At 37.4% G+C, this 25,113-nt stretch overlaps 4 protein-coding genes across 5 annotated transcripts in view; 3 read left to right on the top strand and 1 right to left on the bottom strand.

Annotated features, from left to right (window-relative positions):
• The first annotated feature begins 905 nt into the window (after positions 1–905).
• Positions 906–2,749, top strand: LOC135701517 (uncharacterized). The gene is made up of 4 exons (XM_065222334.1): positions 906–914; positions 1,043–1,429; positions 1,492–1,654; positions 2,049–2,749. The coding sequence occupies exons 1-4, from the start codon at positions 906–908 to the stop codon at positions 2,507–2,509; spliced, it is 1,020 nt and encodes a 339-aa protein (XP_065078406.1). The 3' UTR covers positions 2,510–2,749.
• Positions 2,750–7,585: 4,836 nt separating this feature from the next.
• LOC135701518 (uncharacterized) lies at positions 7,586–9,429 on the top strand. Its single transcript, XM_065222335.1, has 4 exons — positions 7,586–7,594; positions 7,723–8,109; positions 8,172–8,334; positions 8,729–9,429. The coding sequence occupies exons 1-4, from the start codon at positions 7,586–7,588 to the stop codon at positions 9,187–9,189; spliced, it is 1,020 nt and encodes a 339-aa protein (XP_065078407.1). The 3' UTR covers positions 9,190–9,429.
• A 5,605-nt stretch (positions 9,430–15,034) lies between these two features.
• Rcd4 (Reduction in Cnn dots 4) lies at positions 15,035–15,833 on the bottom strand. The gene is made up of 2 exons (XM_065222295.1): positions 15,448–15,833; positions 15,035–15,372 (listed from the first exon to the last, which is right to left on the bottom strand). Exons 1-2 carry the CDS (start codon positions 15,754–15,756, stop codon positions 15,079–15,081), a joined length of 603 nt encoding a protein of 200 aa, XP_065078367.1. The 5' UTR covers positions 15,757–15,833; the 3' UTR covers positions 15,035–15,078.
• A 1,983-nt stretch (positions 15,834–17,816) lies between these two features.
• LOC135701500 (transmembrane protein 62-like) overlaps positions 17,817–25,113 on the top strand; it is a 71,293-nt gene continuing 63,996 nt past the window's right edge. The window contains exons 1-4 of one of the 2 annotated variants that reach the window (XM_065222313.1): positions 17,818–18,363; positions 18,429–19,653; positions 19,719–20,022; positions 20,089–21,030. In XM_065222313.1, coding sequence (XP_065078385.1) covers positions 18,157–18,363; positions 18,429–19,653; positions 19,719–20,022; positions 20,089–20,377 — 2,025 coding nt within the window. In that variant the 5' untranslated portion in view covers positions 17,818–18,156 and the 3' untranslated portion in view covers positions 20,378–21,030. Of the gene's footprint in view, positions 18,364–18,428; positions 19,654–19,718; positions 20,023–20,088; positions 21,031–25,113 lie in introns of those variants that run through there. The other variant, XM_065222314.1, reaches the window with a different exon arrangement.

Genomic DNA, 25,113 nt, shown 5'->3' on the forward strand with positions numbered 1-25,113 from the left:
CTAGTGGAAGAAGTTCCAGATTTCGCTAGAAGTGGCCAGCTCCGGAAAGAAAAAGCAGTTATAATCGGAAATCCGATCGATGTAAGTTCTTGTTTCTTATTATTTCCTCGTGTTTTACCCCATTTTGTTTTTTTTTTTTCATTTTCACAGGATCTCCGAGTGTTTAAAGAGGAAATTCAAGAAAGTTATCCATCCGCTGATGAAGATTTCAGCCATGTAAACAAACCAGTTAACGAAATTGATGATTCGAGTGAGTTTGTTCTACCAGCAGCCTCGAGTTCAGCAACCGGAAAGCAGACGACAATCACGAACGCAGCTGTATTTAAGTTTGGAATTACCACTGAAGAGTCAAATTTGGTAGCGGAAAGTGCAGAAAAATTATCTACAGAAAAACTCGAGAAAAGAGGATTATTTTCACTTCGAAGTACTCTCAGTGAGCCTACATCAAATAAAAAGCTTCCTCCAGCTGTACGTACCGTCGAGGTTTTAGAGCCAGAAGTAGCAGAGCATTTTCCTGCGAACAGAAACGTGGAACAAAACAACGTAAGTTATTTTATAATATATTTGACTAAGTTCTAAAAATCTACTTCTTTACTGCTTCTAGGAAAGAGAAGAATTTTTGACATCAGCGAACAGCGAATCACCTCCTTTTCTGTCGCCAAACCATCTCCGAGCTCTTTTGGTAAAAACAGATTATGGAAAACAAGTGTTGAAAGAAGCGACAACGCACAAGCTTTCTAACGCGGGTCAAAAGCTAGTCGTCGACACGGTTGCCCGATTCCATTTATCTTTGGGACGAAAAACCACTGCAGAGTCAATAAACGACCTTAGTGAAGTCATTATTCGCGTTTTTCCCAAAGAATCAAAGGTAAAACTTAGTGAGAATATGACACGATTAAATGATAATGTTTTCAGTGAATGGTGATTTTATTTTTAGACAATTCTTCCGTTTATTATTGACAGTCAAACATCAACGCTAAGGGTTGTACTTGTACACCCTACAAGTAAAAAATTGACGGAAAAACAAATCATTTTATTATAGAAATTAGAATTTTGGATAATCTGGCATCATTTGCATCTTTCATTATTTAAGGATACATACTACCTACCGAAAGCTGATAGATCCAATCCTGGAGGAAAAGTTTTTAGCAGGATCAACTATATTAAACAATCTGAGCGTCAAAGAGCTAAACGAGACAAAGAGCACTTCGCCCCAATTGCCGAAGGAGACATCGAGTCGCAAGAGCTATCAGCAGAAGTGGAAGCAGCAGTACAGTGGCTCACCGTAAACACTGCTCCCTGGACAACTGTTATTGCTTTGTGGGAAGTTAGTTATCACGCCAGGAAGCGATATTTAAAACAATACAGTCGGGCTCAGAAGTTGATTGACGATTACCCACAGCTGCGAGAAAAGTTTGGGTTCCAACTGGTAAACAATTATTTAATTATTCTCAGTATTACATTTAATAACCCAATAATATTGTCTTGCAGCTTGACATCGACTTCCGGAAGCTCAGTTTGGGAAAACCTACAGATCACTCCCGGAAGTGGGAAACACTTTTCGAACCTATAGCACGTTATGCCAGCAAACATGGCAAAGACTCTTCGACAAAGCGCCTCATTGAAGGATTACGAAACCCGACATTTTCGACAGGTAAGAAAATGTCAAAATGGAAATTGTATGTATGATAATTTTAAACTAATCGATTTAGATTACAATAGTTTTGATTACAGATATATTGAAATATCGATAAAAAAATGTCGACTACTGTCGTTTTCGTTTTTGCGGTGTAGTAACACCGGTGTTACATCGCCGTACACCGACAAAATTCAGGGTGTAGCTATCGGTCTCACCTTTGTTAACAAACAAATTATGTTGAGTTGTCAATGACTCGCGCTTATTGCTGCTTACACTACACCGGTGTATTGTAGCAAAAACGAAAACGACATAAGACACTTCTGATGAGTACTCCACTTGACAAGTTTTAGCACGCATTAATGACTTTTGTATAGTAATATTATTTATGTATTTAATTATTTATTTATAGATGTTCACCTACTACAGCTTCTTCACGTGCTAAGTACAGTTCTCGTTCCTGTCAAAGCATCCAAGGGGTTCAAGCCTACCGTAACAGTTGCGCAATCGGATACCTTTCTGTTGGCCAGCAACATAGAATTAGGCCGCATCAAACTAAAGGAAACTCTGGAAATCTATGACAAGCAGAAGATACCTGTAGTGCCGAAATTGATTGTCATTGGAGAAGCTTTAGAAACAGCCTGTGGAGTTTGCTTTGTGGTGTATAAAGCAATTGAATATCAGCTTCCCACAATCACGAAGGGGATCGACGTGTTGTTGAAACTACACATTGTATTTGGTCTGCCTGTTTCTCGGTTGTCCAAGTTGGTTTGGATATTTATAGAGAAATTTGTCTATAATTCAGAGCCTTTGCAAGGAGGATACTTAGCTGTTAACAAGCTAGTGGATTACTTACGAAATCAGCCACAATGATCATCCCATGTTATGTTCCAGCATGCAACACGAAATTCGACACAACTGCTGATTTCTTGCATCACGTAGAGAAAGTTCACAGACTACCCTCGGATAATCACTTCAAGTGTCCTTTCATTGACTGCATCCAAGTTTTCACTCAGTTATCTAGTTTTAAGAAACACATTAAAAAACATGATTTCAGCAAGCTTATTCATGATTCAGCAGAACAAATGGTTCAGGAACCACAATTTCAAATAGATGTACCTACAAAATTAATTAGACTAGAGAAAGAAAAAGTTGTAGAACATGATGTTGCATTAGACAAAAATTTGAAATCCATACAGCAATCAGCAGTACAGTTCACATTGGATATGCATCGGAGAAATAACTTTACAAGACAAGACGTAAGACACATTCAGAAAGCAACAGAAGAATTTTGTACACGATCGGTGGAGAAAATTGAAGCTGTTAAGGTTGACTCTCTTAGTACACAAACTAAATATGAATTAGATAAATACCTAACACAAATCAAGACCGCCTTTCATTTTATTGACACTGATTACAAGTTTTTTGCGCACTTAAATGATTTGAAGTTATATGAAGGTCCAAAGACATTCGTTTTAGAACAAAATGAGGCAAAAGTGTCAACTAATGAGAATGGCAGAACATCTTGTTTGGTATTAAATCCAATAGAATTTCAAGTCCAATCTTTTTTCAAAACAGTTGAAATCCTTGAGAAGACTTTGCAGAATACTCCCTAATAAAAATTGTATGGTTAATTTGCTTAACGACGTGTTCTGGGTATCATCCAAACCATTTGTGGAATAGTTCAATGATTTGGGTTATCGTTCGTTTATGGTTATTTTTTATTAGGGCTGCTAATTTGGAAAAAGCTGACAAGATCACACACTTTGTAAATGGAACTGTGTGGGAGCAAATCAAAGCAAGGTATGTTCAAGATGAGGAAAACTATATTTTACCAATCTGGCTTTATGCTGATGAATTTGAGGTCAATGACCCATTAAGCTCCCACAACAATATAGATTCCGTATGTGGAATCTATTACAGTTTTCCGACCCTTCCTGATGCGTTTAGATCGAAGCTTTGTAACATTCTGGTTGCAGGATTTATCAGAAAAGTTACCATAACACAATCAGGCGTGAACAAACAAGTAGAGAAAGCATTAGAACCGTTCAAAAAACTGCAAAATGAGGGAATATTTTTCAACCTGAATTCGCATCTGATTAAAGTCCGTTTCATACTATGCTTATTTCAAGGAGATAACCTTGGAGTTCACACACTGTTACAAATGTCAACCGGGTTTAACGCAAATTATTACTGTCGTTTCTGTCGCAGGCATAGAACAGATTTACAAAAAGATACCATGGAGTGTGAAGAATGTTTGCGAAACACCATAAATTATGAACAGGATGTAGAGATTGGTAAACACTCGGAGACAAGAATTGCTGGATATTCTGCGTTTAATCAGCTAGCATCTTTTCACGTAATCAATAATCCTAGCGTAGATGCGATGCATGATCTGTATAGTAATGGAGTATGCAAATACGGTTTACTTTCAGCCCTCCATTATTTTGTGTACGAAAAAAGATTTTTTAGTAGGACGACTTTAAACACAAGACTAAATTTCATTAGTAGAACATCAGCTGATGTGAGCTTAAGTCGAATGCCAGATTTCGAAGAAGTATATACAAAAAAGACTAAGGGTAAAAATATAACTGGTAGAATGACGGCATCAGAAATGAAAGCATTCTGTAAGAATGTCTGTCTGTCTGTCTGTCTGTCTGTCTGTCTGTCTGTCTGTCTGTCTGTCTGTCTGTCTGTCTGTCTGTCTGTCTGTCTGTCTGTCTGTCTGTCTGTCTGTCTGTCTGTCTGTCTGTCTGTCTGTCTGTCTGTCTGTCTGTCTGTCTGTCTGTCTGTCTGTCTGTCTGTCTGTCTGTCTGTCTGTCTGTCTGTCTGTCTGTCTGTCTGTCTGTCTGTCTGTCTGTCTGTCTGTCTGTCTGTCTGTCTGTCTGTCTGTCTGTCTGTCTGTCTGTCTGTCTGTCTGTCTGTCTGTCTGTCTGTCTGTCTGTCTGTCTGTCTGTCTGTCTGTCTGTCTGTCTGTCTGTCTGTCTGTCTGTCTGTCTGTCTGTCTGTCTGTCTGTCTGTCTGTCTGTCTGTCTGTCTGTCTGTCTGTCTGTCTGTCTGTCTGTCTGTCTGTCTGTCTGTCTGTCTGTCTGTCTGTCTGTCTGTCTGTCTGTCTGTCTGTCTGTCTGTCTGTCTGTCTGTCTGTCTGTCTGTCTGTCTGTCTGTCTGTCTGTCTGTCTGTCTGTCTGTCTGTCTGTCTGTCTGTCTGTCTGTCTGTCTGTCTGTCTGTCTGTCTGTCTGTCTGTCTGTCTGTCTGTCTGTCTGTCTGTCTGTCTGTCTGTCTGTCTGTCTGTCTGTCTGTCTGTCTGCCCTCCCCCTTCTGTAAGGGGGGGCTCCCATACAAATGAAACAGACATTTCTGCATAACTCGAGAACTAATCAAGCAAATGGAACCAAATTAGGCATGTGGGGGCGAGTGTGGGGGTATAAGGAGATAATCATAGGGGGTAGCCCCTTAGATAATAGGGGGGGGGGGCTACGTACAATATAGCATGCTTTTTTTAAATCGGTGCATAAACTCAAGCTAATATTGAATCCCGAGCAAGACCGGGCACACTCAGCTATTGACATATAAAATTTGTCAATTTTGCTTTCAGAAGGTCACAACTATATCGCAAGTCAGTCCCATCTGTAAAAAACTGGAAATGAGAAATCGGCGTTCAACGATTTTTCAATTCACATGATAATTCAAAGCCATATCGATTGGCGGTCAAACTGAGTATCGTAAGAACTATATTGGCCACATCCGGACATGTTCCAGATACCATAGGGGAAGTGGGCAAAATCTGTCTTGACACAAATCTCATGATGCGATGTGTTGTCTAACATATTTTTTTTTCTAATGGAACTGACTTACGGTTACTTTTGGCTGTGGGACAATTTGACTTGGTATTGTTTTTCATTTTTCATGAACAAACCACCTTTTTTCAATAGCACATCTCAAAAAACATAGAAAGATAAACTAAATAATGATGCTAACTCAAAGTTGATAAAAATGCAGATGGGACTGACTTGCGATTGTACTTCCACAAAGTTTCTTGAACTTAAACTCAGTTCCACGAGCTCAAACAAAGCTCCCTTAACTTCTTCCCAATCCCAATTCATTGAACTTATCCGAAGTTCCCTGACCCTCTATTAAGTACATATCCTGAATTTATAAGAAGTTCTACGAAATCGTGGAAAGTTTACGATTTGTCCATAACTTACAAAAAGTAATAGTTCAGCCACAAACAAACAGGCATAACACTCACAAGTTGTTCATCGAACAAGCATTTAACGGTCAATTTAAAAGTATCTCAGTTGATAGTACTGCCACCTGTGGCGCGCATAGTCAATTCCCTTGCGTTTGACATTTACACACTACCGCCATCTGTTCAGCGTACTACCCACCCCAGCTACTCAACAGATGGCGGTAATGTTTTAGCGACGATGTTTTACAATGAGAAATATTCCATGAGTTATGTATGTTTGTCTGTGGTTCAACTATAGGAATTTCTGCCAAGATTTCTGAATTTGTACGTATTTCTTATAACTCAACTGTTTCCTGAACATCTACAATGTTGCCTGAACTTCTTCCAAGATCCACACTGAGGCAAAAGTACTTAAGAATTTCATAACGCATAACTTATGAACCCGGATGATTTTGATTTCATAAGACGCTTATGCATTTCATAAGCGTAACTTATGATTTTCAGAAGCGTCGATGAAGTTATCATTTTTGGATTTGAAGTCAGTTTGTCAAAATGGCGAATCATGGAAGCCTTGTGTTCAACGAACAGAGATTAATCGCAGATTTAATTTCGAATGTACCGGGTGTGTGCATTGGACTATTTCAGCAGGCAAAACTACGCTTAATAGACTTGCTAACGTTGGATGAAGCTTCTTTTTGTTCGCTGTTTTCGAATTACTCGCTTCCATTTGAAATCAACCAAATTTGGAGCTGGGTGCTGGATTGGCGGCAGAGAAATGTAAGTATTTGCATCCTATTTTAAATGATTTATGCTTTTTTAATTGATTTCATTTCAAGCACCTTCAAAACTGTTTGCTAGTGGAAGAAGTTCCAGATTTCGCTAGAAGTGGCCAGCTCCGGAAAGAAAAAGCAGTTATAATCGGAAATCCGATCGATGTAAGTTCTTGTTTCTTATTATTTCCTCGTGTTTTACCCCATTTTGTTTTTTTTTTTTCATTTTCACAGGATCTCCGAGTGTTTAAAGAGGAAATTCAAGAAAGTTATCCATCCGCTGATGAAGATTTCAGCCATGTAAACAAACCAGTTAACGAAATTGATGATTCGAGTGAGTTTGTTCTACCAGCAGCCTCGAGTTCAGCAACCGGAAAGCAGACGACAATCACGAACGCAGCTGTATTTAAGTTTGGAATTACCACTGAAGAGTCAAATTTGGTAGCGGAAAGTGCAGAAAAATTATCTACAGAAAAACTCGAGAAAAGAGGATTATTTTCACTTCGAAGTACTCTCAGTGAGCCTACATCAAATAAAAAGCTTCCTCCAGCTGTACGTACCGTCGAGGTTTTAGAGCCAGAAGTAGCAGAGCATTTTCCTGCGAACAGAAACGTGGAACAAAACAACGTAAGTTATTTTATAATATATTTGACTAAGTTCTAAAAATCTACTTCTTTACTGCTTCTAGGAAAGAGAAGAATTTTTGACATCAGCGAACAGCGAATCACCTCCTTTTCTGTCGCCAAACCATCTCCGAGCTCTTTTGGTAAAAACAGATTATGGAAAACAAGTGTTGAAAGAAGCGACAACGCACAAGCTTTCTAACGCGGGTCAAAAGCTAGTCGTCGACACGGTTGCCCGATTCCATTTATCTTTGGGACGAAAAACCACTGCAGAGTCAATAAACGACCTTAGTGAAGTCATTATTCGCGTTTTTCCCAAAGAATCAAAGGTAAAACTTAGTGAGAATATGACACGATTAAATGATAATGTTTTCAGTGAATGGTGATTTTATTTTTAGACAATTCTTCCGTTTATTATTGACAGTCAAACATCAACGCTAAGGGTTGTACTTGTACACCCTACAAGTAAAAAATTGACGGAAAAACAAATCATTTTATTATAGAAATTAGAATTTTGGATAATCTGGCATCATTTGCATCTTTCATTATTTAAGGATACATACTACCTACCGAAAGCTGATAGATCCAATCCTGGAGGAAAAGTTTTTAGCAGGATCAACTATATTAAACAATCTGAGCGTCAAAGAGCTAAACGAGACAAAGAGCACTTCGCCCCAATTGCCGAAGGAGACATCGAGTCGCAAGAGCTATCAGCAGAAGTGGAAGCAGCAGTACAGTGGCTCACCGTAAACACTGCTCCCTGGACAACTGTTATTGCTTTGTGGGAAGTTAGTTATCACGCCAGGAAGCGATATTTAAAACAATACAGTCGGGCTCAGAAGTTGATTGACGATTACCCACAGCTGCGAGAAAAGTTTGGGTTCCAACTGGTAAACAATTATTTAATTATTCTCAGTATTACATTTAATAACCCAATAATATTGTCTTGCAGCTTGACATCGACTTCCGGAAGCTCAGTTTGGGAAAACCTACAGATCACTCCCGGAAGTGGGAAACACTTTTCGAACCTATAGCACGTTATGCCAGCAAACATGGCAAAGACTCTTCGACAAAGCGCCTCATTGAAGGATTACGAAACCCGACATTTTCGACAGGTAAGAAAATGTCAAAATGGAAATTGTATGTATGATAATTTTAAACTAATCGATTTAGATTACAATAGTTTTGATTACAGATATATTGAAATATCGATAAAAAAATGTCGACTACTGTCGTTTTCGTTTTTGCGGTGTAGTAACACCGGTGTTACATCGCCGTACACCGACAAAATTCAGGGTGTAGCTATCGGTCTCACCTTTGTTAACAAACAAATTATGTTGAGTTGTCAATGACTCGCGCTTATTGCTGCTTACACTACACCGGTGTATTGTAGCAAAAACGAAAACGACATAAGACACTTCTGATGAGTACTCCACTTGACAAGTTTTAGCACGCATTAATGACTTTTGTATAGTAATATTATTTATGTATTTAATTATTTATTTATAGATGTTCACCTACTACAGCTTCTTCACGTGCTAAGTACAGTTCTCGTTCCTGTCAAAGCATCCAAGGGGTTCAAGCCTACCGTAACAGTTGCGCAATCGGATACCTTTCTGTTGGCCAGCAACATAGAATTAGGCCGCATCAAACTAAAGGAAACTCTGGAAATCTATGACAAGCAGAAGATACCTGTAGTGCCGAAATTGATTGTCATTGGAGAAGCTTTAGAAACAGCCTGTGGAGTTTGCTTTGTGGTGTATAAAGCAATTGAATATCAGCTTCCCACAATCACGAAGGGGATCGACGTGTTGTTGAAACTACACATTGTATTTGGTCTGCCTGTTTCTCGGTTGTCCAAGTTGGTTTGGATATTTATAGAGAAATTTGTCTATAATTCAGAGCCTTTGCAAGGAGGATACTTAGCTGTTAACAAGCTAGTGGATTACTTACGAAATCAGCCACAATGATCATCCCATGTTATGTTCCAGCATGCAACACGAAATTCGACACAACTGCTGATTTCTTGCATCACGTAGAGAAAGTTCACAGACTACCCTCGGATAATCACTTCAAGTGTCCTTTCATTGACTGCATCCAAGTTTTCACTCAGTTATCTAGTTTTAAGAAACACATTAAAAAACATGATTTCAGCAAGCTTATTCATGATTCAGCAGAACAAATGGTTCAGGAACCACAATTTCAAATAGATGTACCTACAAAATTAATTAGACTAGAGAAAGAAAAAGTTGTAGAACATGATGTTGCATTAGACAAAAATTTGAAATCCATACAGCAATCAGCAGTACAGTTCACATTGGATATGCATCGGAGAAATAACTTTACAAGACAAGACGTAAGACACATTCAGAAAGCAACAGAAGAATTTTGTACACGATCGGTGGAGAAAATTGAAGCTGTTAAGGTTGACTCTCTTAGTACACAAACTAAATATGAATTAGATAAATACCTAACACAAATCAAGACCGCCTTTCATTTTATTGACACTGATTACAAGTTTTTTGCGCACTTAAATGATTTGAAGTTATATGAAGGTCCAAAGACATTCGTTTTAGAACAAAATGAGGCAAAAGTGTCAACTAATGAGAATGGCAGAACATCTTGTTTGGTATTAAATCCAATAGAATTTCAAGTCCAATCTTTTTTCAAAACAGTTGAAATCCTTGAGAAGACTTTGCAGAATACTCCCTAATAAAAATTGTATGGTTAATTTGCTTAACGACGTGTTCTGGGTATCATCCAAACCATTTGTGGAATAGTTCAATGATTTGGGTTATCGTTCGTTTATGGTTATTTTTTATTAGGGCTGCTAATTTGGAAAAAGCTGACAAGATCACACACTTTGTAAATGGAACTGTGTGGGAGCAAATCAAAGCAAGGTATGTTCAAGATGAGGAAAACTATATTTTACCAATCTGGCTTTATGCTGATGAATTTGAGGTCAATGACCCATTAAGCTCCCACAACAATATAGATTCCGTATGTGGAATCTATTACAGTTTTCCGACCCTTCCTGATGCGTTTAGATCGAAGCTTTGTAACATTCTGGTTGCAGGATTTATCAGAAAAGTTACCATAACACAATCAGGCGTGAACAAACAAGTAGAGAAAGCATTAGAACCGTTCAAAAAACTGCAAAATGAGGGAATATTTTTCAACCTGAATTCGCATCTGATTAAAGTCCGTTTCATACTATGCTTATTTCAAGGAGATAACCTTGGAGTTCACACACTGTTACAAATGTCAACCGGGTTTAACGCAAATTATTACTGTCGTTTCTGTCGCAGGCATAGAACAGATTTACAAAAAGATACCATGGAGTGTGAAGAATGTTTGCGAAACACCATAAATTATGAACAGGATGTAGAGATTGGTAAACACTCGGAGACAAGAATTGCTGGATATTCTGCGTTTAATCAGCTAGCATCTTTTCACGTAATCAATAATCCTAGCGTAGATGCGATGCATGATCTGTATAGTAATGGAGTATGCAAATACGGTTTACTTTCAGCCCTCCATTATTTTGTGTACGAAAAAAGATTTTTTAGTAGGACGACTTTAAACACAAGACTAAATTTCATTAGTAGAACATCAGCTGATGTGAGCTTAAGTCGAATGCCAGATTTCGAAGAAGTATATACAAAAAAGACTAAGGGTAAAAATATAACTGGTAGAATGACGGCATCAGAAATGAAAGCATTCTGTAAGAATTTTACATTCATTGTTGGCCCGTATGTTCCACACGACGATCCTTTGTGGACGTTTTGTAAAGTTTTGATCAAGACTGTAGATTTAATTCTTCATAACACATTTACAGAATATGATTTAAAAGAATTGAAAAACTTGATACAATCTCATCATTATTTGTATCAGATGCTCTTTGAAGACACTCTTAAACCCAAGCAACATTTTCTCGTTCATTACCCAAACATAATAAAAAAAAGTTGACCGGTTGAGCGAATGATGTGCTTCAGAAGCGAAGCTAAGCATCAGGTCTTTAAAGAATATGCGCATGTCACTTCATCACGATTGAACATTGCATATACTTTATGTATTAAATCTTGCTTGCAATTTAGTCACGGATTTGGAAGTTGAAGGTGAATTTAATGTTAACACCCTACAATCGAGACCATACTGTTCGAAAATCGCGAACGAATGCCCTTTCAATGTGAAAGAAAAAGTTTTTTTTGCACATTCGATCCAATTCAAAGGTTCACAATTTAAAATAGGTCAATTTATAACAATATCGGAAAACGCATCGATCAAATTGTTAGAAATAGAAGAGTTTGTGAAACATAGAGAAACAATATATGCAATGTGCAGAAATTGGGAAAAAGGAGCATATGATGATCATTTATTAGCTTATGAAGCAGTAGAAAAATGTGATTCAATGTGTATTATTAGTATTAATGCAGTGATTGGATCTCCATTTTCTATTCATGAAGTGAAAAACCATTATTATTTCAGGATTAATAATGATTTTAACTAGATGTAGAGAATATTATTAAGTTTAGTATTATAAATAAACCAATGTTGTTAATTAATTATATTTCAATAAAAGAACATTTAAGCCGTAGCAAATGATTGAATATTTTACAGCAAGAAAACATAAGTTGATCGAGCTTTGTCCATCCTTAAAATAAGTGACGGTTGGATAAATTTCGAGCAACATATAAGCTTCTGATATTTAAATTTCTATTAAAAAATAATTCATATAACATACTTATGAATATTATAGCAAGTTAATAATGATATTCATAACTACGCATTATGATTTTCACAAGTAAATACGAATGTTATTCATTACACATGAATATGATTTTCATAAGACAACTTATGAAAATCTTAAGTGGTATGATGAACAAATTCCCATCCGAAGTCATAAGATAAACTTATGATTTTCATAACAGATCCTTTTGTCGTAAAGTCATTAGTCATTCTTATGGAATTCTTAAGTACTTTTGCCTCAGTGCATAATTATATATACACAGACAAACAGACGTAACTCTTTGAAAAAGTTTTTATTGATAACATAGTATATCAAAACGTAGGACCTCAGTAACGACATCTCTCGGGCTTCTCGCGGAAAACAAGCTTGCTCGCTAACTCACAAACAACATTGCATAAAAGTTCTATAGAATGTATAGGAACTTCAAAGCGATCTGATGCTAGCGCTGCGGCGAGTAGTTCGCGGAACTGATAATATTCAAATCTACTGTTAAATGCGTGAACGAAGATACACAATGAAGAGTTACGTCTGTTTGTCTGTGATATATATATATACATCGGAGAAGCAGTTCGAGAGCAATGGTATGCAGCAGTTGGAAGCCGTAGAAGGGTAGAAGTACCAAGATGTTTTTTCAGTGGAGCCAGTGATGCAGCGTATTCATGTGTCGCCTATCTTCGCATAGTAGATATGGGTACTCCGTTGCTGCAAAAACGAAAGTCGCACCATTGAAGCCACTTTCAATACCTCGATTAGATCTGCAGCAGCGATGATAATCATACGGCTGGTCCACAACATAAATGTACACCTTTAAGCCTTCCTATCAAACAGCGTTTCCTGTGGGTGGATTCTGCAACAATTTTAGCCTGGTTGAGATCCGATGGTCATCGCTACCATCCCTTCGTTGCATTCGGAAATAAAGCAAAAAAAAAGGAGAGATTTTCAGCTTGATCCCCAGAATGCCATTTCCCAGAATGCTATTCCCCAGAATGCACCATTTCCCAGAGAAAAAATCCCCAGAATGAACCATTACCCAGAAAAAAATCCCCAGAATGTACCATTCCCCAGAAAAGCATTCCCCAGAATGTACCATTCCCCAGAAAAGATGATGAAATTAGTAATTTTCACTTTTCTTTTTTTCTACTATTGATAATACACTATCACAGACAAACAGACATAACACTCGCAATTTCTTCATCGAACAAGCATTTAACGGTAAATTTAAAAGTATCGTAGTTGGTAGTACCGCCGCCTGTGGCGCGCATAGTCAGTTCCCTTGCGTTTGACTTTTACACACTAACGCCATCTATTCAGCGTACTACCCACCACAGTGTACTCAACAGATGGCGGTAATGTTTTAGCGACTATGTTTTACAGTGAGAAATATTCAATGTGTTGTGTCTGTTTGTCTGTGACACTATGTTTACTTTTATGGAACTATGTATTTATCAATTCCAAACCATTTTTTAGCTCTTTATAAAATGACAACCTTCAAGTTTTCGTGCACTTCGTTCATCATTTAATAAGTCAAAGGGTCTATTATGCAATCCAATTCAACCAGCCGGAAACTGTTAAACCTTATCGAAGAATTGTTCGACTTGAGTTGAAGAATTTCTCGCGATGGATTATAAAATCGGTGCAACTACCGGTTGAACTAATTTATAAAATTATTCCACTCATTATTATCCCAAATAGTCATTACCCCGAATCTCTTGCGAAAAGCTAATAAGCCGTATGAATAAAAAGAGTATGTATACTTTACTTTCCCATGCTTTTCTTACGGGGAAAGTAAAGTAAACGCTTTTATTCATACGACCTATTGATTATATATTTTCCTTATATATTAAAAGAAGGGAATATTCCTTTCTTTATCGTTTATCCAAAGAATTAATTATTTCCTTTTCTTATATTTTCAAAGAAGGGGATATTCCCTTCTTTATCATATATTTGACGAATTAATGATGTTCTCTTCTATATATTCAAAGAAGGGAATATTCCCTTCTTTATCGTATATCCAAATAATTAATTCCTTCTTTTTGTTATATTTTAAAAGAAGGGAATATTCCCTTCTTTTTCATATTATTTACATATTTAAAGTAGGGAGTATTCCATCCTTTATCGTATATCCAAAGAATTAATGATTTCCTTTTCTTAAATTTTCAAAGAACAGAATATTTCCTTCTTTATCATATATTTAACGAATTAATGATGTTCTCTTCTATATATTCAAAGAAGGGAATATTCCCTTCTTTATCGTATATCCAAATAATTAATTCCTTCTTTTTGTTATATTTTAAAAGAAGGGAATATTCCCTTCTTTTTCATATTATTTACATATTTAAAGTAGGGAATATTCCTTTCTTTATCGTTTATCCAAAGAATTAATTATTTCCTTTTCTTATATTTTCAAAGAAGGGGATATTCCCTTCTTTATCATATATTTGACGAATTAATGATGTTCTCTTCTATATATTCAAAGAAGGGAATATTCCCTTCTTTATCGTATATCCAAATAATAAATTCCTTCTTTTTGTTATATTTTAAAAGAAGGGAATATTCCCTTCTTTTTCATTTTATTTACATATTTAAAGTAGGGAGTATTTCATCCTTCATCGTATATCCAAAGAATTAATGATTTCCTTTTCTTAAATTTTCAAAGAACAGAATATTCCCTTCTTTATCATATATTTAACGAATTAATCATGTTCTCTTTCATATATTAAAAGAAGGGAATATTCCCATCTTCATCGTTTATCCAAAGAATTAATTATTTCCTTTTCTTATATTTTCAAAGAAAGGAAAACGCCTTGATCCATTAAGAAGTTTTTCTATTCTTTTTATATACGCGAAAGAAGATTCCAGGAGTGACTATAATAAACAAAAATAGTCAATCTAATACATGGCATGCTTTTCTTGGGAATAGTCCGTTCTGGGGAATGGTACATTCTGGGGAATGTCATACAATCACTAAAACAACTAAGCTCAAGCCTGTCATGATTTATTATTATTAAAATCAGTAGATGAAAATTTTATTGTACCCACGAGGATCAAGAAATTGAAGATTACCATATCAGTTCAGTATTGTTGTCACCATTCTAACCGCTCATTCGTCTCACGCTCCCACGTCAATCTTGCCGAACACATCAATTATGTTATCAAAGTTGTTGAAGTTTGGTCGCCGTGGCGCTGGTTCCGGTGGCAAGTACGGTTCGAACGGCACGTTGCACTTGGTAATCGGGCGCAAAAAGTCGCCCAGTTCCGGTTCCGGGTCGCGCTTTTCCTTCGCAATGTATCGACTGCTGAGAGGTTTCCGGCCGGTAGGAATCAGCACCGAATCGTTCACATTCACCGGGACCAATCCTTTGAAGACATTCTCGTCGTGTTGAAAGTTAAGTTTTTTGCTAATCTGGAAAGGTGTTAGATGCACAGTTTCGGTTATTTGTTGTGTTCTCTCAAAATTAATCATCGGATACCACTTTACCTGATCGCGGACAAACTTTTTGCTCTTAGGAGTAAGTTCACCTATGCTCGTCGGAGCTTTCGTGTGCGTGGACTTGACCTTTTCTATCTCCTTCCGGACATTCAAAGCACTGTGTAGTTCTGGTTGTTTGAATTTGTTCGAATCAGTGGCTTTGCCGGTGGAAATTCTGTTCTGTGTTGGAGCCCTGGAGGTCGCTGCTGCGGTAGTGATTTGTGTTGGTTTAAGAACTTTTGCCTTACTTCTAGCCAGAGGGATTTCAACGTTGCGGAGAAAGCACTTCCGGTAATTAGATTTGGAAAGTTTGCTCATTATTATTGTTAAACAACTTGAAAACCGTTATTTTTTGAAGCTGATGGAATAAAGTTCGGTGCAAAATTGCGCTAGGATTTTTCTAATTTGTTACAAAACAAACAGTCAAAATGTGACAGAGATGTTATGCGGTTTATATACAATGACATTTATATAAGGTCTGGGCCAACAGGCAGCTTGCTGGTGTTAGAAGCAAAAATGTTGTAAACATTGCTGAACATCTGCGAACAGATAGATATACGTCACTGCCAACATACTGAGAACAGATAGATATACGTCACTGCCAACCAATGACGTTTATATAAGGGCTTATTGGTGTTAGTGAAATGTGCAAATGGTTAGTGGTGTTCGTATTATATTGCAATGTTTATCTTTTTACACGAAACAGCTGTTGGCAGTGACGTATATCTATCTGTTCTCAGTATGTTGGCAGTGACGTATATCTATCTGTTCGCAGATGTTCAGCAATGTTTACAACATTTTTACTTCTAACACCAGCAAGCTGCCTGTTGGCCCAGACCTTATATAAATGTCATTGACTGCCAACAGCTGTTTCGTGTAAAAAGATAAACATTGCAATATAATACGAACACCACTAACCATTTGCACATTTCACTAACACCAATAAGCCCTTTGGCCCAGACCTTATATAAACGTCATTGTAACAAACTTGCACTTGAAAATGGGATTACGCAAGTGTGTGTGTTATAAACGTCAGAATGGTCAACAGGGGTGAACATATTTTGTTGTTTAGAATCGAGGGGAACGACACTCATCCGTTCAACTTCGTAAAAAATTATGGAAATGTACTGCGCATTCCTCACCAAACTGGACAAATCTAGATCAACATTTGAAAAGGGTGGAATTCCAAAATCACCATATCGAGAAAACACCATAAACACCAGTTTTAGTTACAACCAATGTGAATTAAATTTTATCCAACTTTTTTTTTGCATTATTGGGGCAGTCCACCCGCATAAACGCGAACCATAAATTGACCTTACCTAAAATGGTTAAAAATTGTTTATAATCCCTGCTAAACTTTAACTGAAATGGTTATGGAACTTTACATGAACGTTTAATGATAAAGTTTCAACCTTATGTATTATGGTTTTTTGGAACTGGACCTTACAAATAATGGGTTGTTAAGAACCATTACCATTCCAAATTCTTGTTTTCTCCATACATTTTCAGAAAGAGAACTATATAAGAACGTTTTTACTTATGATTTGAGAACATTAATGGTAATGGTTATGGTAGTCAGTAAGGTCCATTAATGGGTTTGTATTATCGCTCAACTTTACGTGGAATATATCGTGAATTGGTAATCAGTAAATTACAGGCAACCAATTCGCGATATATTCCACATAAAGTTGATCGATGTTACAAAACCATTCGTGGACCTTACTGACTACCATAACCATTACCATTAAAGTTCTCGAACCATAATTTAAAAGGTTCTAATATAGTTCTCTTTCCGAAAATGTATGGAGAAAACAAGAATTTGGAACGGTAATGGTTCTTAACAACCCATTATTTGTAAGGTCCAGTTCCAAAAAACCATAATACATAAGGTTGAAACTTTATCATTAAACGTTCATGTAAAGTTCCATAACCATTTCAGTTAAAGTTTAGCAGGGATTATAAACAATTTTTAACCATTTTAGGTAAGGTCAATTTATGGTTCGCGTTTATGCGGGCAGTTGAAGTAAGTGTGATAGCTAACTCAAAAATTAACGTTAAATCGTGTCTTCGGCGCACTTTTTCCTTGATCCATAAGGAATATTAAGTGGGCAGAATACACCAAGACGGTACCACGTAAAAGCGTGCTTTTATTAGCGATTTTTGAGGATGTCCAGTCAGAAATGCAAACTACAAAACATTATTTTTTTTATCAAACTGTGCCAAGACTAGTCACCCTATGGCTTCTAAACAAAAGTGAGGCAAATTCTAGCCAACGACAGTAAAAAAGAGTAAACAAATTTTGTTTAATAAATTAATTTTGACACATCGCACACCCTCCACCAACAGCTGTGCAGTGTGTCGACTGTGTGTATCGCTCGGCTCTTCGTATCTGTTTGTATTAACCGGGCAGTTCCATTTTTTTTCATCATCGTTATCAGTGCGATAAAAAAGAAAATTTTGCTATCTTGTCGTAATTTGCAATCGAATAACACTGTTCGGAGCTAGTAACAATCGTAAACCTTGTCCAGGATTACAGGGTTGATAGTGAATTTCTACGTTTTCTCTGTGCGAATAACAAGTGAAAATTATGTAAGGAATGTTTGGATAAGCAATTTTCACCAAGCAGAGCGTGAAAAACAAACAGTTACTAAGCTTTTTAAGAGCTCATCTGCGCCAAGGCCAGTCGGGCTGAAGAGGTGCGAAACAACAAAGAAAATGCGTTTTACAACTGCAGCGATTGCACTGATCGCATTCATCGTGATATTCTCGATATTCGTGGCAAATGTGGCCAACTTGGTTGGGATCGATAGCAAACTGAACAAGCGGCTGAATGCGGCTTACAGTAAAGGAGAGGAGCGGTGGAACATCGAAAAGCAATTAAAGCTCGACGACAGTCCACGACATGTGATGTGGTTCTTGCAGGTGAGAGCCCGGGTGAGGGAGTTTGTGGAAAAGCTACAAGTAGTCATAATTTGATTTCGTTTCAGATTTCCGACATACACATTAGTTTGTACTTGGATCCAACTCGTGTGTCCCATTTGATCGATTTTTGCAACCGTACGGTGGACATCATTCGACCCTCCGTTGTGCTAGCTTCAGGGGATCTAACGGATGCGAAAACAGCCAACTTCCTAGGGTCCAAACAGCACGAGCAGGAATGGCGTTGGTATCGGGATGTGTTGCGAGATACAAACGTGCTGAATAAAACTAGCTGGCTTGATATCCGAGGTAATCACGATAATTTCAACGTTCCCGCTTTGCAAACCAAACAGGATCTATTCACGAACTATTCTGCTCAAGGAAAGAAACACGCTCGATCCTATATGCATCAGGTGACGAAGGATGGCGAACGGTATAGCTTTATTGCGGTAGATGCCTGTTTGGACCCGGGCCCGAAGAGACCATTCAATTTCGTTGGAATGCTGTCCATGAACGAAACGCAACATATTATGAATTTGGCCGAGAAATCCCGTGCGATGGAAACGAACTATACGGTTTGGTTCGGTCACTATCCAACGTCGTGTATTTTGACGCCCGGGTTGGGAACGAGCGGAATCCGCAATCTGATTGGCAAGTATCAGGAAGGATATGCGTACCTATGTGGACACTTTCATAAGCTGGGCGGAGCAGTTCCTCAAATGTATACGATGCAGAACGAGGGTTTCCTAGAACTGGAACTGGGTGACTGGATGAAAAATCGAATGTACCGATTGGCTGCGTTCGACCATGGCCAGTTTTCATTCACAGACCTGCAGCACAACCAGTGGCCTGTAGTGTTGATAACAAATCCAAAGAATGTCCTTTTCAACATACCGGGAAAGGAGGATCCTCGCATCCAGTTTGAGTCAAGTCACATTCGAATGTTGGTATTTTCGCCGGCAAAAATTACCGAGTGCCAGGTTAAGGTGGATCAAGGCGAATGGATCGATTGTACTAAGGTTAGCCGAGAGCTGTTCGTTGTGCCATGGACGCCGGAAAGGTATGCTCGAGGATTGCATAAGATATCGGTATTCATACGTGATGAGGATGGCCGATATCGGGTGGTGGAGCAGGAATTCACCTTGGATGGATCGAGGCGGAAATTCAGTACCCTGGCACGGTTTGTGCTCATGTACGACACGAACAAAATATTCCAAGCTTTCTTTAGTCTCGCGTTGATCATCTGCCTGCTGCCGCTGTGTGTTTTCCGGATATGGCATATGCTCGTTAGAAGTGAGTATTTTTCAAATCAAGTTTCCCATGAGAAGCAGTCTATCGTGCGTTATTTTGTTTTCCAGATGGTACCGTCGCTCGACCCCGCATTCGAAGGTACTGCTTTCGAGGTTTGATCCGAAAGATGTGGATTCTTTCGACGGTCGATCGTTTGGTATTTCCATTAATCGCCTACTGTCTCTTTGTGACCTGTGGACCATGGTCGTTCGGCGAAGTTATCGATGGGCACGTCGGAATAGTTTTCGTGTGGGGCATTTTCGTCAACGGTACTTTTCTTCCGGGAACGCTAACATACTTCTACGGATTCTTCCAGCTGTTGTTCTGCCAATTTCCGCTGATCGTCATCTATGCAAGCAATGCTCACAAAAGGTCTTCCCATCAATTATTAAATTTGAACAAGTTCAAATCTAACGCCGATTCTTCTTTATTCCACAGATTGTACAGCGGCCCGGCGAGTGCGGAAAAGAAGCTTAGCTTTCTGGCTGCCACCTGGCACAATCTTCCCTTCCTGTTGATTATGCTGGTCGAACTGCTGCTGGCTCTCATCTTCTGGAATGCCTACGGTACGTTGGCATTTATCATCACGCCTCTTCGCACCTGGTCCATCGTGCTGAATCTGATCCTGTGGTACCAGTCGAAAAATCTACCCGAAAAGTGTCTTCGTTCGGCGGCGGCCCTCTGGTCTACATCGCCCGAATCTAAAACTACCCAGCTTTCCCAATAAGCCTTTCGGCTTTGCCTGTGTGTTTGTGTGTGTGTGTGTGTGTGTTTGTACATTAGAATGGAACAAATTTTCAGGAATTGAGTGTCATAGGTACCTATCTGCGGCAGTAGCTTTCGTAGAGCCAAACTGAAACAGTAGAATTTGATGCCTGTCTGTAGCTGACTTATTGCTTTAACTACTTATTTACTTTAAGCTATTATTATTCGTATGGTTTCGAAGTAAAAAGACCACTGACTGAACTGCGTAGAAATATTTTATTTTGCTAGGAAAAAAATTCACTTTCATTGCAGGTATTCGTATATTGTTTAATAGCACTAAAGATTATTTAATCATTTAAGTAAGAATATTTAATTCATTTGTTTATTACTCAAGAAACATTTCAAGTTTTACTGAGGATTTAAAGCATTCTACAAGTCTAAATTATTGCTTACAGAACCCTCATAAAATCCAAATTGTTACTTGGGTAATGTTTATTTATAAATAATACATTTGTATTTACACACATTTCTACAATATGACTAGCGTTTTGTACTACTTGTATTAGAGCGATTGTTTATGAAACACCACCGACAATTAGGAGCGGACTTTAGCTCCAACCATCAGATGATATTCTTTTAAGATTATAGTATTGACTGTTATAAGCAAACATATATGTGTATTAATGTGATAATAAAGATTACAGATTGATAGAACGGTTATTGCTAATTTTAAATTATTCCATTAAGATTTTCCTCAATGACAGATAGGGAATAACTAGAACACTGCTGTTACCATCTCTATGACTTTTAAGGCTCTTGGAGACGGTAGCTGAATGGAGGTGTTATTGTAAACATCAAACTTAACCGATTATGTGATTCGAGTCGAGCGTCACATATCAGAGTGACGACTAACTGGAAAAACCTAGAAAATCACGGAATTCATTTTTGGACCTGGAAAATCAGGGAATTTTTCTTAACCATAAAATATTAATTAAAAGTATGACTGAGCTCGCTAGTTTCATATACAAGAGTTAAGTTCCGTGACTTTTTTGCTACAATCCCCACTTTATCCGCTGTAGATTGAGAATTGTTAGGAATTTCAAATGTTAAATTTGAAATAGAGTTGCGAACTTGTGGTTGCTAAACTGAGCAGAAATTACTTTTATGATAAAAAAAAAAAAAAAAAACAACTGGGTTTTGACACATCACTGAATTGAACTCTGAATGGCGGGTTGGTATAAAGCAGTAGTTCCCAACATTTTCAGCTCCTCGGCCCCCTTTGTGAACAATTGGGTGTTCCGCGGCCCCGTGGAAAGTACCTTGTATAAATTACGCTGAGATGAATAAAAACCATTAATTTGATCAACTAGCATATCAACAAACAACAGCCAATCTAGTGTGGATCTCAAATCTAGTTACGATGCAGTGAGTAAAAATGAGCAATCATTTCTGATTAAAGATCATAGTTTAGCTCGTTCGCTCTTTTGTCAGTCGTACTTCAGAGTCTATGGAACATGGCAACATTTCCAATACTAACCTTTCGGGATTTGAGTGCTTGAAGATCGTCTTGGAAGTGAATTAGATGGGTTTGCTAGCCCTCTGAGATGAATAAAGTATTAAAAAAAAAAAAAAAGTTTCCAGGCCCAGTAGTTTCAAATCCAGCGAATTTTGATACCCAACAAATTATTGAACAAACGAACACTAAAATTAGCAATGAAATCATTTTTCCCTTGAACTTCCAAGAACATTTTGATTTCGTCCTTCATTGCCATTTGAACAAGCAGCGCACAACAGTGTAGAAAAGAAGAACTATGTGATCTGAATTAATTTGCTTGTAGAGTTCTTTGAATAAACGAGTGTTCAGTGCTCCAGATTTGATATAGTTAACAATTTTGATGACAGAATCAAGTATTTTTAACATTAGTTCCGGCAGAGTCTTGCTCTTGCTGACAAGGGCATACGGTGCGACTTAGCAACATTTTACTCAGGTGCTTTTTTATTGTAAATTTTTAGAGATGAACTAGCCTAAGGCTAAAAATCTCTTTAATAAAGAATTAAAAAAAAAATATATATTGTAAATTTGGTGTACTTTCATTAATTAAAGTCTAAACAGTGATTGGACCAAGTTTTGGATATTTTTGAAAAAACTTGATTTTTTTAAAAATCATAATTTATTTGTCCATCATTTCTTCATCTTGACTTAAAGTGCAATAGATGTCATTTTTCGTCCCCTAAAACATATCAACTAATAAAAAAATACATAAATTAATTTTTTGAGAAAAATTGTTTTAAAGATTTTATTTGAAATTAAAAAAAAGTTGGTTAATTTTTTTAGCGTGTTTTTTTTTTTTATTTCAAATAGTCTTATTTAGAGTCGGTGTATAATGAGTCACGCCAAGAGTGAAGCCAAGTCTACCTATTTAACTGTCAAATCGGCTACCTATCGTGCAAAGTAAATAAACATTACGATGCTATGAAAGGTCTACGAAAAGTATTGCAATGAAATATAAAATAAAATTAAAGAAATCATCATAAACACGCAGCGAGCATTAAATGGTCATGGGATACGTTTGGTTTTGATCAGTAATGAGAATTTCTTCTATTTTTTGATAAGATAATTTGACAAAATCACTGATATTATGATTCACTACAGCCGTTATTTTTGGTTCTCGCTAGAAGTCATTTAAAGTTGATGTAGAAGTCCTCTGTTGCCAAGTGAAAAGAAAGGGAATCCTTCGGAAGCCGTGATGCGAGTTCAACTGTTTTTCTCTTGGCGTGACTCATTATACACCGACTCTAGTCTTATTTATTATCTGCAATATTGCTGAAGACACCAAACCGATCGGGAAAACAGTTTTCGAGTAAAACTTTACTGAATATTGTGACTCATAGAAAGCAAAATTTACAGGTTTTATGTTTCAAACGCATACTTTGTAGCCTCGTCTTGTAAGTTACAATTAAAACATGTCATTATACCATCTTTTGGTTTTATTATTCCGAAAAACATTATTTTAGCTGTTGATTATAGAGTTTGAACATGCAACAATCACAAAAGCCCGGGACGGGACTTGACAATCGAGCTTCTCCTTCTTCTTAGTGTTTTTGAAGAATGCCCTTCGGAAATTTGTGCGTGGTGTTTCACGGAGTTGACCAATGATGCCAGGAATGAAAAAAATATTTTTTTCTATTTTAATTTAGCAGCTTGTACATCATTTTTGCTAAATATAATAAAAACAACCATAAACAAACAACAATATCCATCGCTTAAAGCACACAGTGCACTCAATTTTACAACTTTCCGTTGGCAAATATAAACAATTAACAACACCATTGACGTCAACATTGATTCCGGCATCACTGCCAGCCAGATTAATGCAATCCATATGTCCTTCCACGATTGCTACTGCCAAATCGACCAATCAGAAACTGGCTCGGATTGGACAGCAAATTTGCTCGAAATTGCTACCCAATTGTCAAGTCCCGTCCCAGACAAACGCAGGTGCTCAAGAAAGTGACAGTTCACATCACAAAACACATTAACATCAGCATGATGCTAGATAATAATTCTACCACATCCGAGATTATCGATGAATAGTGTATGAAATCGGATAATATCGACAGGTGCTTGTTATTATTCATTACGACTCGAATTTATCTTAGAATATCGAAATTTTGAAGCAAATTTTATTGAAATCCGTTACATGAAATGTAAATCGGATTACTTTCATCCCCCTTGCGAGCCCCTCATTTTATCTGTCAAACTTTCATAGCGAATCAAAACAAACATAGTGTAGTACTAGAATTTCGACTAGAATGGGGTACGTTATTCGATTTGCTTGGGACCAATAGGCTAGTAAAGTAGTGAGCCAATTTAAAATCGTTAGTTTCCACCAGTCTTCAAGGTTCAGCATAGCACTGATGTGCAAGCAGGCTTCTGCACTTACCTGAGCATTCATTCTATGTTTACGCATGCACTCAGACAAATGAACTTGCACCCCAGCATGAGTGCAACCCAAGTAACAATTTCCAGTTGAAGAAACGCTTTCGTTTTGATTTTGTTCAGCTGCATGTTGAATAATAATTGCACAATGTGTTCACCACAACTTTTATAAAACCCTTGTTTACACTCGTTTGGAGAACCTATACAACTGCAACACAAAGGTGTTGTCTAACGTATTCAGTAAAACGTTTGCCTAAAATCAATTTCTTGTTGAAGAAACGCTTCCATTGTGATTTTATTCAACTGCATGCTGAATAATAACTGTACAATTTGTTTATTACAACTTCTGTAAAACTCTTGTTTACACTGGTTTGGAGAACCTGTTCAACTACAGCATTATATGTCTACGCGGTATAGGAGTAGACGCAACTTTTATACAACGTTTATAGATACATATTTAAACTCAAGCTTTATTATTTTGGTGAAAGCTCTTATACAACGTTTGTAGACACTTCTTGACAGCTGCTTTGAAATTTAGTAGAGAGTAAACCTGAGAGGCGTTTGTTGCACTCTTTTATGACTCCTAAATATTAATTGAACAGCAAGCGGTGAAAAGCGTTTACAGCACTTTTCAATGACTCCTTAACAACCGGATAGAAGCAACTTTTATGCAACGTTTATAGATACATATTTAAACTCAAGCTTTATTATTTTGGTGAAAGCTCTTATACAACGTTTGTAGACACTTCTTGACAGCTGCTTTGAAATTTAGTAGAGAGTGAACCTAAGAGGCGTTTGTTGCACTCTTTTATGACTTC

The sequence above is a fragment of the Ochlerotatus camptorhynchus genome, unplaced genomic scaffold (assembly GCF_037179485.1).
Source record: "Ochlerotatus camptorhynchus isolate MF236.1 unplaced genomic scaffold, CSIRO-AGI_Acam_v1.1 ptg000165l, whole genome shotgun sequence".
NCBI lineage: Eukaryota > Metazoa > Arthropoda > Insecta > Diptera > Culicidae > Ochlerotatus > Ochlerotatus camptorhynchus.